This window comes from Rhinolophus sinicus, linkage group LG16, assembly GCF_036562045.2.
Source record: "Rhinolophus sinicus isolate RSC01 linkage group LG16, ASM3656204v1, whole genome shotgun sequence".
Classification (NCBI taxonomy): Eukaryota; Metazoa; Chordata; class Mammalia; order Chiroptera; family Rhinolophidae; genus Rhinolophus; species Rhinolophus sinicus.
The window spans coordinates 25,292,878-25,310,469 of NC_133765.1; the positions used below are offsets into that span (position 1 = coordinate 25,292,878).

At 43.6% G+C, this 17,592-nt stretch overlaps 1 protein-coding gene across 2 annotated transcripts in view; it reads right to left on the reverse strand.

The window, feature by feature from the left end:
• The window catches only part of SVOP (SV2 related protein), a 61,188-nt gene extending 46,718 nt beyond the window's left edge, over window positions 1-14,470 (reverse strand). The window contains exons 1-2 of one of the 2 annotated variants that reach the window (XM_019757466.2): window positions 14,175-14,470; window positions 817-977 (exon numbers count right to left, since the gene is read on the reverse strand). In XM_019757466.2, coding sequence (XP_019613025.2) covers window positions 817-977; window positions 14,175-14,209 — 196 coding nt within the window. In that variant the 5' untranslated portion in view covers window positions 14,210-14,470. Of the gene's footprint in view, window positions 1-816; window positions 978-14,174 lie in introns of those variants that run through there. The other variant, XM_019757465.2, reaches the window with a different exon arrangement.
• Window positions 14,471-17,592: the final 3,122 nt, after the last annotated feature.

Genomic DNA, 17,592 nt, shown 5'->3' on the forward strand with positions numbered 1-17,592 from the left:
GCCTGACAGTAAAGCCACGGCTCTTCCTCACTACCTCCCCTCTCCCCAGTCATTGCCTCCTTAGCGCTGCCAACAACAGGCCCTGGCTTCACGTCATGAATCCTCTCTCATGCTGGGAACCAGGGGTCTTTCAGAAATGCATGGAATGTTTTCCCCCATCAGCATCACGTGATGAGGGGAGACCAGGTCCCCCAGCACTGCCTCAGGTCTCTTGTTTGACCAGCTCTACTCAGAGGCAGCACAAGGTTGTGGATAAGGATGTGGGCTCTGAGATCCCATCACCTGGGTATAAATCCTACTTGGCTGTGTGACCCTGGGCAAGATACTTAATCTTTCTGTGCTTCAGTTTCCTCTTCTGAAAAACAGGGAAGATGGTCGTAATAGTTCCAATTGGAAATGCTGTGGAAATTAAATGAGTATTATGTGTAAAGTGCTTAGAACAGTGCCTGGCACAGGTGAATCTTCAGCCAATGTCAGCTGTTCCCATCACTCTTACCATCATCACCATCACCACCTTCAATCATCACCACCAGCACCACCACCATCACCATCATCACCACCATCATCATCATCATTGTTGCTGCTGTCCTCAGCCAAGTGTTATGTAATGATGCTCACTGGCAGGGATTGTGATGTGACCTTCCTGCTGAAGTAAGCCATGTAGGTCCAGCTCACACTTCCAGTGCCACCCCTGGGCCCTCCCTACCTGTCCCTTCACAAGATCCTTCTAAGAGTGCCATCTGGGGAGGCACCCCTGGCACCCCAGAGCCCCTGACTGTGGCCCAGGCTGATGCCCCAACTGCAGGGCCCCCTCACCGTCGGTGGGATTGGCAAACTCCTTGGGCACAGCTGCCCCATCGTCTAGCTCGACGGCCTCTAGGCCTGCGCGGACCCCTTCAATCTGGACCTCATGCTCTCCCGAAGCTGCGTCGTCCTCTGACCTTGCACTCTCGCCCGTGCGACGGAATTTCACGACCCTAGAGGACAGAGCAAATCTGGTCATGAAGGCTAGAACTCCCGCTGTGCCTTGCCGCACAGTTCTTGTGCCCAAGACAGGTGAAAAACTTTTGTTCATCATCAGGAGAGTTGAATGGGTAGGAGGTTAGCATTTCTATTGAATTGTACTGGAGGGGTGACAACTTCAAGAGTTGTGTATCAGGGCTGCCACATACTGTTGTATAGGTTGGGCACTGCACAACTCCAGGGGGGCCCTAGTCCCATGGTAGGCTACGGGCGTGAGGATCATCTTCATTCTAGACTTGAATACTGTGGGGGGCCACATGTGTTTTTCAGAATTTAGATTCCTCTCTCTATAACAGAGATAACAATTTGGTCGTCTAAGGGTTAAATTATACCCACAAAAAGTTGCCCATATGGTATTTTTTTTCCATGGATGCCAATTTTTTTTTTAATGGAAGAATTCACATAAAAAGCAAGATTTCTGATGTTTCTTTAAAAATAGACTATCTGGCCATTTGGTACCCATATTCCTCTAAGGGAACAGTATGGCTATTTCTGGGCAGTGTGGCCCCAGTAGATAGGACGTTTCAATTCTGCAACCCACTGAGTAATGGGTGGTGTGAATTGGGTTCTGGAAAGAGATTTCCTGTCCCCAAGAAGCAACCACAAATTAAAAAGCATAAACAGTCCCCCAAAGTATTCGTAGAAGATGAAAACATAGAGACTTATTAGACGAAGGGAGGAAATGAACATTTAAGTGCATTATCACTTCATTTTCAGGGACGAAGGGAAGGTAGATGGATCACCCTTGACTCTCCGGGGACCTTCACAGAATGACTACGTGGCTTGAGCATCTGCCTTGAATACTGCTTTTATCATATCCTTTCCTCAAGGACAGTCCAGGTCTCTGTATTTCCTTCCGTGACTAATAGCAACCACGGCAACCTTTTTGGAAGGTAATCTGTGATAGCTTTCAACGTTTTAAATGCTCTGTGCTCCCACCTAGAATTGTTGCACTGGCAATTCATCGTAGAGATAGACACAAGTCCGCAATGATAGGATTGTTAGCTTGCCATATGTCAGGTCCAATACTTGTGCTTTGCATCCATTATCTTACTTAACCTTCACTTTCACTATCCCCACGTTCCAGATAAGGACACTCAAGCACAGAAGGGCTGGGAGATTGTGGAAGGTCACCTAGTGGGTGACTAAGCCAGACTTTAGCACAGCCACCTGACTTAAGAGTCCCCACTCCCAGGCACTCTGCTATATTCCCCTCTAGAGCTAGCATGCTGTTTGCAGCTTCGCATGTGATAACTATTAACAAAATGTGGTAAGTAGAAACAAAACTAGAAACAGTCATCTGGAGAGGAGTAATTAAATAGATTATGGCACATCCACTTAAGAAAATGTTTTAAAACAATGTTTTTTTAAGTTGATCTCGATCACAATAGCCAAAGGTGGAAACAATCCAAGTATCCATCAATGGATGAATGGATAAGTGAAGTGTGGTCTAGCCACACAACGGAACATTATTCAGCCTTAAAAAGGAAGGAAATTCTGACACACGCTCCAACAGGGCTGAACTTTGAAGACATTATGCTAAGTGAAATAAGCCTCACGCAAAAGGACAAATACTACCAATCTATACGAGGGAGCCAAGAATAGTTAAATCACAGAGCTAGAAAGTCGGGGCTGAGGGGATGGGGGAATGGGGCATTCGTGATTAATGGGTACGGAGTTTTATTTGGGGAAGATGAAAACCTTCTGGAGATGGATGATGGTGGTGACAGTTGCACAACCTTGCGAATGTACTTAATGCCATTTCCTGTACACTTAAAATTGTCAAAACGGTAAATTTTATGTGATGTATATTTTACCACAATACATACACACACACCTACACACAAGTTGCTCTGTGAGGGCCAACAGGAAAACATGGTTGGGGATCGTTCTTAAATATACTAGAATATGATTCTGGGATATGGGTCCTTGCGGCCAAGACTTAATTTTGGTCTTGAACCTAGGGCGCAGCATCCCCTAGGGGCTTATTAGAAAGGCAGAGTCTCAGGTCTTGATCCAGACCTATGAGTCAGTATCTGCATATTAACTAGGTCCCCGGGCAATTTGTATGCACGTTGAAGTCTGAGAAATGCTGCCCTGGAATATTTATGCTTCTACAGTCCTAGACATTCTGGAAGGATACATAAAGAGCCAAAGTCTGGTTGCTTCTGGGGAGGACGACTGGATGAAAACAGGGGGTTTTGAGGGAAAGGACATTTTTTCCCCCCACTTTTTGTATCGGCTCCTTCTGTAATGTTTGCAATTTTTCATTGGGCATCTATACTTTAATAATAAATATACATAACCATAGTGACCATTTACAAAGCTCTTGTTGATCAGGTAGCATCTGCTAAGCATGTTACACTTTCATCTGTGAAATAGGGACTACGACAGGATTGCAGAACCATTGAGAAGATTAACTGAACTTGATGAATGGGAAACTGTGGGCATTGAGTAAATATTAACTTCCCTCCATCACGGCCTCTCTCAAGTCACCTTTCTGCCTTGAGCACCGGAGTACCCTGACCTTTGTAAAACGTGACTTTGAGAGAGTGGCTTAGCTCCCTGAAGTTCTAAGCCAGGATCTGTCCACGTTCCTTCTCTGGCAAACGACTAAAAGCCAGGGCGCTTTGATTAATGAATACTTGTTTTAAGACAGACATAAAAGAGAGACCTTTGACATGAAATTAGACTCAGAAAACCAGGCTACATTTTGAATCAGTCGGGTTCCTCAAAGTATTTATCAACCACACGAGCCAAGATTTTCCAAGGGGAAAAAAAAAGAAAGAAAAGAAATATGAAAGAAAAAGAAAATAGCAGTGGCATATGTTATATAGATGACGGCTTCCAAACAGGTTGGCTCACAATTTCTTGGCATTTGTGGTGTATAGATAGCATATAATTCACCAAAATAGCAGAGAACATTTATTTTACATAATTTTGCTATTTAAAGACGAGCTTGAGGAAATGGCTGTCAACTTAAAAATCTTGTTGGTACCATCATATAATTCACCTCGTACCTTAAATGAGGGTCTGAGACTTGACTCAGGTATTTTAGACAAGGAAGGTTTTTGCTCTTTTCATCTGAGTTTCTGGACCTTTATCCCCTGAGCTCCTTAATCTATCAGACTGAAAGGAAGCTTAAACTTAATTCTGATTATGTCAGGATGGCATTTAGAGTCTTTTATGAAGAGAGGTGGTCTGCCACAGGGAAGAAGAGAGCCCAGCTCTGGCACACAAACTGACCTGGGTCTGAATCCCGAGCCCATGCCAAGCAGTAGCTATGTGACCCTGGGTAGATTACTTTACCTCTCTGAGTCTCAATTTCCTCCCGGGCAGAACAGAGATGGTAATTCTTATCTCATAGGGTTGCCATGGAGATGAAAGGAGTCCACACAGAGAGCTTCATACAGAGCTTAGCACCTTCAGTATTTCAGTAAGTGTTTATTGAGTGCTGATTTGTGCAAAGTGCTGGGAGACAAAATCAATGTGCCCTCATGAAGTGGATGCTCTAACTGGAGAGATGGTTAATATACAAATAGACAAAGAAATCTGTAAATAACTGGATCCTGAGAAGGAAACAAAGGGTGCCAAGATAAAGAACAATTGCAGAGAGGAGCAGTCAGGATTGACCTCCCTGAGGAGGCTGAGGTCAAGAGGACAAGGTTACAGAGGGAAGAAGAGTAGAGAGAACAGCTGGTGCAAAGGCCCGGTGGTAGGACCAAGGAGTAGAGGTCAGAGAGATAGGCTGGCTCATGCGGCACTCTGGAGACCACAGTGAGGATATTCATATTATCCTGAGCCCATTGAAAAGGTTTCAAGTAGGGTAAGAGGGTAGAGGACGCCCAGAGTTGAGTTTTGAGATCACTCAGGCACAGTTTTCCACAAGAAGAGAAACAGACTGTGGAAAGTATTTTAGTATATGTGCTGCCGAAGCGAGCACAGGAAAGTATTTTAAAATATAGGTTTTTATTATTATTTAAGTACGGCAAGGCTGGTAGATCAGGAGATGGATGCCATTGAAAAGATATACTCTGTTATCCTCACAGATCCTGAGCAAAGGGGGCTTGCCAGGCCTCCAGGGCGCCATATAGGGAAGCACCAGCATCAGTCAGGAGGCAGAGGGAGTGAGGGGGAAACACGGGCAAGGGTCCTTAGAGTGGTTTCCACGGGAAGGAACAGGTGAGTCAAGGTAAGCAGGCTGAGGATTGGCCAGTTTGAATACTCTCAGCAGGCTCTGGGGCATACGGGCTGTCCCTAGTTGTCTGGTACTTGGCCTTGGGCAATCAGGCAGGTGGATGGTGGCTCTGGATTTGTTAGGTTGTACATGAAAGGTCCACTGACAGACAGGTCACTTACTAGTTAACCCTGGGAGGAACAGCCCCTCCAAAGTCAGCAAGGCCCCAAGATATCAAGACGTAAGAATAGAGAAAACCAAAGGCATGTTAACACAGAAAAATGGCAAGAGAGGAAGAAGCAGGGAGACAGGCTGTGTGGTCAGTTGAGTGAGATGTAATGGTGGCTTGGACTAGGGGGTTTACAGTAAGGGGAGGTGAAGTTTTTATTATTACCCCCCTACTCTTCCAATCAGTAGAAAAAGACATCTTCACAGGGAGGCCCGTCTGTAAGGCTAACCAGCAAAGGGCCAAGTTGTAACAAGTGGCCACATGTTTGGGAAACTCAGACGACCAGCACCCCTCAGCTTTGTCCTAGGTATTCAGCCATGTCACATTGGGGCTTCTCTGGCATCTGAAACCTATTGACAAATGAGGTCAGAGGCTGGGGACCAGGAGCAACAGAAACTGCCAAAGTCACTGAAAACTGAACTTGCTTTGTCTCCTTCAAGACAAGACTTGAGCACTGCCTGATCTGCACAATTTGGGAAGAGTCTTCTCAGGGGCTGGACCTTTGCCTTCAAATATCTGAAGTTCTGGCACATGAAAGAAGGGGCTTGTTCAACTAGGACCCTGAGAGCAGAGCTTGAACTTCTGGGTCTAAAGAAGAGGGAAGCAGATTTCAACTCAACATAAGGAGAAGTCCAAAGATGAAAAAGGCTGCTTTAGGAGGCAGGGGACTCCACTTCATAGATATGGTCTAGGGAAAGCAGGTATCCACATGAGTGGCCTAAGGAGTAATGATATTTAATATGCAGCAATTCAGCATGCCAGGGGCAAGCCTAAGTGCTGTATCTATTTACTATTGTATAATCCCCTCAAAAACCCTAGGAGGGAGGTATTATTAATATCCCCAGTTTATAGACAAGTAAACTGAGGCTCACAGAGGTTATACCAATTGGTCCAGGTCCCCTATATTGTCTGTACTGTACTAGGTCCCTGGTCTGAGTAGCTCTAGAACCCATGATCTTAACCAATGAGCTGATGCTACTCTGAGGCCAAGAACACCCTTAAGTAATCGATTAAAATGCTGATTCTTGGGCCATTCTCCAGACTTAATGCTCTTTTATCTCTGCAGAGTAGGGCCCAGGAATCTGAATTTTCATAAGATGTTGATGATGGCCACAGATATTTGGAAGCCACCACTTGATGCCCTCCTGCCAGAACTGGGACGACGAGTATGAGGGGTTCAATGTGATGGTTTTAAGGGCTCTTCTGTTCCTGAATGTCTAGAAGTCTATAGTTAATGCAAATTTCAGTTCTCTGTGGATTTCATTCATTTGTATTTTCCTGCCATTCCCACTGACCGGAATAGCATCATTTGATCAACAAGCACGCAGTAAGGACCACTCGCTTATATTCTGGACAAAAGGTAATGATCACAAATACATAATAATTAGCGTTCATTGAGCCCTAACCATGTGCTGGTAGGTCCGCTAAGCACTTTATGAGCCTTATGCCCTATGAGGTGGGTGCCAGTTAGCCCCACTTTACAGATAATAAAACTGAGTCCCAGAGAAGAAAAGTAACTTGGCAGGAAGGTTAAGACTCACATCCAGGTCTCCTGGAGTAGAGAGTCCTCACACCTAATCATTCTGTGACATGGCCTCAGCGGAGGGGCTGGACAACTTCTGACCGGAGAAACAAAGGCCTGTGCTACAACTTTCCAGGTCGTTTGTCTCTGTAACTTGTTTATTCACTCATTCATTCAACAAGCATGCAGTGAGGTCCTTCCTTGTGTCAGACTGAATTCTTGCCCTCATGGAGTTTGTAGTGTCTTTGCAGAGGTATCCTGAGGATGGAAGAAGAGGCACAGGTGGCTGGTATAGCACATACCAGGGTCTCGACATGATTAAAGTCAGAGAAGTGAGGTTTAAAGAGTGAGCCGAAGATGCTCTGGAAATAAGGAAACTGAGTAGCTTCTTGTCTAAACTAGAACACTTTAGATCAGTCGTTCTCATGGGGGGGAGGGGGGCGTGATTTAGTCTCTCAGGGGATATGGGCAATGTCTGGGGACAGTTATGATTGTCACATCTCAGGGGGTAACGGGGGTAGTGGTTATGACATCTTGTAGGTAGAGGCCAGGGATGCTGCTAAATATCCTATAATGCATAGAACAGCCCCTCACAACAAAATATTATCTAGTCTAAAATTTGAATAGCGTCAAGGTTGAGATTTAATACAACCCTGTATTAAAGTGTGAGAGATGCTGTTAATAATTACGCCAAAACAATCGCCATAAGCCAGGAGGGTACCAGGCACACCCATCTGGAGAGCTTAGAATCCGTCTTTTAAAGCTAACGATGCTGGGGTGGCCGGTTAGCTCAGTTGGTTAGAGCATGGTGCTGATGGCACTGCGGTTGCCGGTTCGATCCCCACATGTGAGCTGTACCCTCCTAAAAAAACAAAAATGAAAAAATAAAGCTAACAATGCCTTTGAAGGTGGCCCAGGCACACCCTTAAGTCTCAAGGAATTTAAATGAATTGCCCAAGATCACACAATGACTCCTGCAGATCTGCCTAATTCTTTTAGACAGTAGCCCAGGGAAGAGCTTGGCTGGGGCTTAAAGCCACGGTCTGGGCCAATAGGTCCTGGAACAATCCTCCCTAAAACCTAAGGCCACCCAAGCAAAGGACTCTTTGCAAGGAAACCTTCTTTCTTTGACCTCTAGACTGTTCCGCTGAAAGTCACTGAAACACATACTCCTCAGAGTGAAGCTAGCTGGCATGCATTTGAAATAATGATGTGAGCAACTTTGAGCCTGAAATTTTAAAAGGATTTAGTGAGTTAACCTGGAGGATCCCTGGGCTATTACAATAGCTCCCGACTTTTTGTCTGAAGTAGGTGACAGGGAACCCTCATTTCTCCTCCTTGGCCAGGAACCCTCTCCTTTTGCCTCAGTGAGTCTCAGGGGCATGGCAGCCAGTAGGTGTGCCTTAGCCACCTCTGCTGGTCCTATGTCTGTGCTGAGGTCCCCTCATTTACAGGAAACAAAACCTACTTCTAGTTCCTTCTCTAGAACTCAAAAACGAGTCTTTATCAGGGTTGCCATGGGCCCAAAGAGTTTGCCTGGGACGATTTCAAGAATATAGCCATGTAATCAGGAAGTCATACTGCCTTCCGCCAACCTCCCTGATTTAATGGAAGGGAATGGGGAAGCAGGTAGGCAACTGTGAGGAAACAAGGCTATGTCTGAGCTTTCCAGGTGGACTCGGCTTAATTAATCATGGTGGCCACGCTGTGAAGGAGAATGATTGAGCTGGTGAACAGATTACTCTCGTTTTTCATTCACAAAGTTGTTTTTTTTTAAATCTCTTGGCCTATATATACTGGTCTACACCGGAATCCAGTATCAGATGTAATCTAGGCAAGGTCCCACATTGTTGGGATACATCAGACCCCTGCCATATAAAGCTTTCACTCTAGTGAGGGAAGACCGACACTAAACAATCAATAAGTAAATTATATGGTATGTTAGAAGGTAATAAGTGCTATGAAAAACGGAACACAAGTAGACCGTGGTGCTGGAGGATGGGGAAGGAGGGCTGCAATATTTTTCAATTGTGGTAAAATACACATAAGATAAAACTTAACCATTTTAACCATTTTTGAGAGGACAGTTTCGTGGCATTAAGTCTGTTCACATTGTTATGCAACCATCCCCACCAGGCATCCACTGAATTCTTTTCATCTTGCAAAACTGAAACTCTGTACACATTAAACAACTCCCCTTTCTCCCCTCCCACACAGCCCCTGGCAACCACCATTCTACTTTCCGTCTCTATGAATCTGACTACTCCAGGTACCTCATATAAGTGGAATCATACAGTAGTTGTCTTTTTGTGACTGGCTTATTTCACTTAGCATAATGTCCTCAAGGTTCATCCGTGTTGTAGCATGTGTCAGAATTTCCTTCCTTCTTAAAGCTAAATAATACTCCATTGTACGGACAGACCACATTTGTTTATCCATTCATCCATGGATGGACGCTTGGGTTGCTTCCACCTTTTGGCTATTGCAAATAACACTGCTGTGAACAGGCACGTACAAATGTCTCTTCGTGAATCTGCTTTCAATTCTTTTGTGGGTAAATACCCAGAAGTAGAATTGCTGGATGGTATGGTAGTTCTATTTCTAATTTTTTTGAGGAACTGCCATACTGTTTTCCATAGAGGCTGCACCATTTTTCATTCCCACCGACAATTCACAAGAATTCCAACTTCCCCACATCCTGTTATTGTTATTTGTATTTTATTTTTGATAGTGGCCGTGCTAATGATAGTAAGAGAGAAGGCTTCCATCCTAAAGAAGGTGTTCAGGGTAGGCTTTAGTGAGACAGTGGCATTTGAGACTTGACAAAAGTGAAGCAGATACCTTGGAGAAGAGCTTTCTAGACAGAGAGAACAGTAGGTCCTGAGGTAGGCATCTGCCTGGCATGTTTGAGGAACAGCAAGGAGACCAGAATGGCTGCAGCTACGTGAGTGGGTGGGACAGTGGGAGAGACGAGGTGAGAGGGAAGCATGGGAGGGTTCTGCTCAGAGGAGCGATGTGATCTGACTTTTGAAGAAGCCCTCTGGTTGCTGTCCTGAGAAGGGTCTCTAGGGAGCCAGGGGCAGGAGCAGGAAACCAGCAAGGTGACCATTATAATTAACTCAGGTGAGAGACCACAGAGAGAGACCTGAACCAAGGAATAGCAGGAGAGGGGGAGACAAGTGTTTGGAGTCTGGATGTAGCTTAAGGCAAGACCAATAGGATTTCTTGATGAATTGAAGTGAGAGAAAAAGGAGACAAAGTTGACTCCAAAGGTTTTGGCCCCAATGAGATGGATGGAGGTACCGTCAACTGGGTGAGGCTAAAAGATGAACGGGGAGGAGGAAAGAGCAGGAGTTCAAGTTTGGACACGCGCTTCCATTAGCTTTCATTAGGATATTGTCTTAGTGTTCTGTAAAGGAGATATGGCTTCCAGGTACTTTGCTCCCTGTACGAGTTGGAGGATCAGGGAAACAAATTCAGAGTGGAGGAAGACAAATAACATCAATACCATTGACGGAGCCCTTACTTGGAGCCAGCTGAGAGCTCCCCCAATCACCATCGTCCTGCCAGGCAGCCACCGTCATTATCCTGACTTTACAGGTCAGCATCCAGCCTTGGGGAGATGAACTGACTTGCCCAACCAAGGCCACCAAGGTGGTAAGTGGCACAGCTGGGATTTGAACCCAGATCTGCCTGACTCAGCCTACACTTTAACCCCTGTTGCTCATTAAGCCCAGGAGAAGAGTCATTGAGGTGATGGACTTAAACTCAATCTTGAAAGGCAGGGTTTGTAAGAAAGGAGAGGAAGTGGATTAAGCAAACACAGGATGAAGTTCTAACTGTTTGTCACAAACTTCAAGGTTTTGTATGGCCTGGTCCCTGCCATCCAAAACCCTCGAGCCACTTGTTCACTGGCCTGACTTTGAGCTTTTCCACACACAGTTCCCTCTCTCTGGAATGCCCCTCATCCCATCTCTTTTCCTGGATGATTTCTACACACCTCTGGGGGCTCAGCTCCAATGGGGGCTCAGCTTCCTCAAGGAAGCCTTCTTTAATTCCCCCTCCCCCACCTAGAACTAGTCTCATCGCACCCTGCTGTTATCCTTTGTAGCCCTTAAGACAATTCTCATAATTATTGTGCAATTATATGTTCAGTGTCTGCCTCTCTTACCAGACCAGTGCTGTCCAATAGAACTTTCTGCAGTTAGGGAAATTTTTTAGACCTACGTTGCCTATACAGCAGCCACCAGCCACATGCAGCTGCTAAACATTTGAAATGTGGTTAGTGCTACCGAGGGACTGATTTTTCAAATTTCACATATTTTATTTATAAATTATATTTTACTGTATATTATACTACAGAAGTTATTTCCTATCCAAATGACATAATTTAAGTTTAAATTTAATACAGTAGCTAGTGACTACTGTATCGGAAATTGCAGCTCTAGACTGTAAGTTCCTTGAGGGCAAGGATAACGTCTACTTATTCAGTTGTAGAACCTCTTGTATCAAGGATGGTGCCCTAGTAAATTCATAAATGAAGGAATCAATCAATCAATCAATCAATCAATGTAGTCTGTAAAACTTGCTTTGAACTCATTCTTGAAAGAAGAGACCCAGGAAAGTCTAACTTGCACAAGGTCACACAATAAGGCAGAACTAGCTACAAAATCTCAGCCTTTGGAATATACTGTACATGGGGTTGTGCCTGAGTGGACAGCAGGTGAAAAGCAAAGGTTGCTCGTGGTCTCAAACTGACCGTCTAGAGCTGTGAAGGGGCCCCCAGGTGCAAGGAAGGACTGTTTTCTTAGGCACCCTCCTCCACTTTCCCCTTCCCCTGACCCTGTAAACTACTTAGTGGCTTATAATCTATTAACACTTGGCCTCCCACCGGACCAAGCCTGTTCCAAAGCCCACTCTTGCCAACCTTCTACAAGGCACTCTGATTTTTATAAAACCATATTGCTCTCAGGAAATCTGCTGCCTGCAATCTGTGCATGATACACAGAGGGCGTGGTTAAAAAACATCTAAGTCGTGATTTGTAACCCACTCAGATTCACATGGCTGTTCCTTTTACCTTACTCTTTTTTAAATTGATAAATTGAGCGCATCACATTACAAGGCTAATTTTGACTTCATTCAAATGTAGTTCGGGGTTTGCAAATCATCATTTTTGGAAGTCCAGCACACATCGGGAGCCTATGTATTTTGTTTTTATAAATGATCTTTCAGACGTAATCATAGTTAATATGTATTGAGTGCTTTGTATCTGCCAGGCATTTAGGACATATTATCTCACTCACTCTTCACAACAACCCTATGACTCAAGTGCTATTGTGGCCCCCATTTTATGGCTAGGGAAACTGAGTCTCAGAAAGGTTAAGTCACTTGCTCCAAGTCATATAACCAGGAAGTGGCAGAGTCAGGTTCTGAACCCAGGTCTGTCTTACTCAAGAGCCAATGCTCTTAATCAGAACACAGTTTGGTCTCCCTGATAGATATTTTATGTATTTATGTGCATAAAATATCAAAAAGAATAATCAAGAAACTTAAAATGAGTGTTTAGGAAGAGAGAGACTTTTCATTTGTGTGTTTCTTTTTGAACTTGGTTTACCCTATTATAGATTATGTAGTACACTATATTATATACCAACATAAAAGAAATGAATTTTTAAATTTAAATAACTAAAAACCTCTTATTATTTTATTTTTTTAATTAAGGAAGGAATCATCATAAGTGTCATGTCTATATATTAGATTAAATATACTTGAATCTTTGAGTAATTTGCGAAGTGCACAAGGTCTGACATTATTTGAGAATTTATCCCAGTAAAACTGCAGTTCTAATATGATAGTATTGTTATTCTGAGTATCAAATTTCATGTTTCAGTTTTTGAATCATTTTTATTGTGAGATAATAGGTTGGATTTTTGAATATAATATTTATTTTCAGTGAAAGTGTTGTTTTCTTTGGGAGATTTGCACTCAGACATGCATCTTTTTATGTATTCATACATCGACCTCTGGATATTATAACTTAACATCCTTTAGCACTTGTAAAATAATGCTGTATTACATAAGATGCTAATTGTGGATCAATTCATAAACACTTAAAAGTAAAATTTCAATTAATTAGAAATTTGAAGTGAAAATTAATTTTACACTGATTGAGAAGTAAATATTACAATATCCTTCCGTACTCAGAGCTCAGAGAGCTGTATCAGTCACACTAAAAGTCACTTGGGAGAATTCCTCAGTGGCTTAGAGAGAGAACATTCTTTTTTCAAGTCAAGAAAATACACACATACTAACAATATTGTGGCCTTCCCAACAAACCCAAATGGTGCCTACTTTTACCATCCGCATGGCTAGTGCCTCTAAAGATTACAATAACCGTCCCCATGAATGTTCTTTTGAGGCCCCATTTCACACTCTTGGAATATGCTTAACAAATCACCCTTGGCTTGAGGTAGGAGAAATTTGTAAGCCCCTCTACAAAACCCCTGTCCTTTCCATTGTTTGGTTTTATTTTCTCAAGATTCGCAGAGTAAATTTAGTAGCGTTTCAAAATTCCCATCCTCTAAGCAGTGTATTCCTGATGTTCCCAAGGATAGCAGACAACTGTGAGTCTCGGTCTAGGTAGCTGTTACAAAACCCTTTCATTCAGAAGAAGGCAAGAGGTTTCAGCGAGGATGCACTGAGCTCAGTCACACACTTCACAAGTAACCGGACTTTGCCTAAGCCTCTCCTCAAGGAAGGAACCTTAGCTTGTTAGAAACCAGTTTGCAACATCAGTTATCATCTCCTTCCAACAGACCTTGCAGAAAACAAATTAGGAATTTCACAGCATAGGAGAAGGGCTGGAAAGAACCAATGTCACTGCATGGATTCATCAATTCAGTTCACATTTCAAAACAGCAGCTAGTGCGTTCTTAAAACACAGACCTCGAAATCCCTTTGGGATGGAGGGCAATTAAAAGGGAAAACATAACACCCCCTAGGTCCCCGTAAGATTCTGACGGACCTGAAAAATCGAACTGAGTCACAGAGATACAGAAGCTGGGCTCCTGGGGTAGGAAAATGGCTTTTCTTCTCCAGGCCTATTTCCCTGCTCTGAAACGGTTCCCTTTAAATTCAAGAAGCCATACAGAGTGCCCCCCTGCAGGTTTTCATTTTTTAAAGGAGAGCCCGTCTGCCTCTCACTCGCCCCCAGGATACTCACGGCAGCTGCCTCAGCTGGAATAAATCCTCCTCCATGTCCACGCTGCGCCAGGACGAGCCCTTTTCATGGCCCTTACATGGTGGTGGTGGATGACGAGTGCTCAGGGTTTTCAGCACCGGGGTTCTGGCAGCTCCCGCGCCGCGGCTTCCTCCCTCCGGCGGCAGCTGTTCGGGGGAGGGAGCCGCCAGGGACCAGCCCACGAGACAAAGCCGCCGCCGCCAGGAGACCGCGGCGAGAGTGGGCGGAGAGGAGGAGGCAGAGGGCAGAGCAAGCTGTGCGGGGAGAGGGGGCGGGGAGAGCCCTTCTGGTTAGAGAAATTTACAGGCTCTGTGTAGCTGGTGGTGTCTTACTGGGGTGCCCATGGGGCACACCAGCCTGTGAAATGGCTGTCGAGGTACCAATGAACACTCACTCTTTGGTTGACAGCGCCTCTCTAAATGTTTATTTGTGGAGATTCATTAATGTTGTTATGGGTGGAATATTCTTGAAACCGAGGCTGCTATAACAAATGTAGGGAATGAAGATTTTTTAAATGTATCCATGCAGTCAAGTACCGTTTATTGAGCACCTACTATGTGCCAGGCAATGTAATAGGCACTGGGCATATGACAGAGAACAAGTTAGACATGTCATTGTCATCACAGTGCTGAAGGTCTAGTGAAATGCATCAAGAGAAAATGTAAGGTAAGTATGAGAAGGCCAAAGATCATTCATTCATTCATTCATTCATTGAACAAGCATTGGATTTCTACACCCTTGACCCTGGGGGAATGGAACATTAATTAAGCCAAATCCTGCCTTCAAAACCCCCCCATCTAGTTCAATGGTTTCCCCCTCCCGCTAAATGTCTGCACTCCCCTTTAGAACTTAAGCTCCATAAAGGTTTGCTGATGTACCCCCAAGAGCCTAGAACAATAAAACTTCATTTATGGACACTGAAATTGTAATTGAATATCTCTTACCACACTCAACCCAGGACTTTGCATTGTGTGCACTCAATAAATGTCTGCTAAAATGAAAACAGACTGGTCTTTCATTCAGGTGAGGAGGGATTCAGTATCTACTCTAACCCGTGGAGAGCAGAGATAATGGTTTATATCAGAGGTAGCAAGTTGGAAGTTTGTTGGTAGGCTATCCAATTCATCCTTGTTTGCCCAGAACTTTGAGTTTTAGCACTGACAGTCTGTGTCCTGGGAAGCCCTAAGTCCCAAGCAAACCTTGACAGGTGGTTACTGTACAACCATAAGCATGATCCAACATAGAGATGTGTTTTGAGTAGACTGAAGGCTTCAAAAGAATACTTTGAAGTGTAAGATTTCAAGCTATAAAACTCTTAGATGAAAGTATAGGAGTAAATCTTCATGACCCTCAGTTATGCAGTGTTTTTTAAGATACAGCATCAAAAGCACAAGAGACAAAAGAAAAAAATAGATACATAGGATTATATCAAAATTAAAAACTTTTACACAGCAAATGATACCATCAAGAAAGTTGAAAAGAACCCACAAAAGGAGAGAAAATATTTGCAAATAATATATAATAAGGGACGTACGTTTAAAAAGTATAAAGAATTCTTACAACTCAATAGTAAAATGACATATATCCAATTTAAAAATGGGCAAAGGATATGAGTAGACATTTTTTCAAATAAGATACATAAATAGCCAATAAGCACTTGAAAAGATACCTCACTAGTCATTAGGGAAATGAAATCAAAACCACAATGAAATACCACTTCACGCAGACAATAAACAAGTGTTGGTGAAGATGTGGACATTTCCCTCTTATACTGCTGTGGGAATGTAAAATGGTGCAGCCGCTGTGGAAAATAGTTTGGCGGTTCCTCAAAAATTTAAACACAGAGTTATCACATGGCCCAGCAATACCACGCCTAGGTATATACCTAACAGAAATGAAAACATAGTGCACACCAAACCTGTACACAAATGTTCATAGCATCACTATTCGTAACAGCAAGAAGTGCAAACAACCCAAATGTCCATCAACTGATAAATGGGTAAATAAAATATGATACACCCAAACAATGGAATATTATTCAGCTATAAAAAGAAATGAAGTACTGCTTCATGCTATCACATAAACGAATCTTGGAAACATGCTAAGTGACACAATCCAAACCCAGAAGGCCACATACGAGGTCTGACAATGAAGTTTGTGAACTCATCCTGGAAAAAGTGCTACATAGCTCATTGCTGAATATCACTATGGTCACCTTCCAATTACTCCCCTTGGGAATCTATGCACCAATGCCAGTGCGTAGTCCACCCTTCAAAGCAATTTTGGAACTCTTTTTCTGGAACGGCCATCAGAGCTGTTGTCATATTACCCTTGATGTCCTGAATGTCATCGAAATGTCTTCTTTTCAATATTTTCTTTATCTTTGGGTAAAGAAAGAAGTCGGGGAGGCCGGATGGCTCAGTTGGTTAGAGCATGAGCTCTGAACAACAGGATTGCCAATTCGATTCCCACATGGGCCAGTGAGCTGCACCTTCAACAACTAGATTGAAGACAACGAGCTGCCGCTGAGCTTCTGGAGGGGCAGCTGGAGGGCTCAGTTGGTTAGAGCGCGAGCTCTCAACAACAAGGTTGCCGGTTCAATTCCCACATGGGATGGTGGGTTGCGCCCCCTGCAACTAAAGATTGAAAAAACGGCAACTCGACTTGGAGCTGAGCTGCGACCTCCACAACTAGATTGAAGGACAACAACCTGGAGCTGATGGGCCCTGGAGAAACACACTGTTCCCCAATATTCCCCAATAAATCTTAAAAAAAAAAAAAAGAAATCATTGGGGGCCAGATCAGGTGAGTAGGGAGGGTGTTCCAATATAGTGATTTGTTTACTGGCTAAAAACTCCCTCAGCAGACAGTGCCGTGTGAGCTGGTGCATTGTCGTGATGCAAGAGCCAGAATTGGTGAAAAGTTCAGGTCGTCTAACTTTTCCCCGCAGCCTTTCCAGCACTTCCAAATAGCAAACTTGGTTAACGGTTTGTCCAGTTGGTACAAATCCATAATGAATATCCCTCTGATATCAAAAAAGGTTAGCAACATCGTTGCAACAAGTTCACGAACTTAATTGTCTGACCTCATATTATATAATTTCCATTTATATGAGCTCTCCAAAATAGGCAAATCTATAGAAACAGAAAATAGATTAGTGGTTGCCTAGAAGTGAGAGGGGAGCGGAGAATGGGGAGTGACTGCGAATGCATGTGAGATTTCTTTTAAGGGGACAAAAGAGTTCCAAAATTAAATGTGGTGACAGTTGTACAACCCTGTGAATATACTAAAAAACACCGATTTGTACACTTAAAAATGGTGAATTGCATAGTATGTGAATTATATGTCAATAAAGCTCTTCCTTTCAAAAAATAATTACTTTTTAAATTGGTTTCCAGAT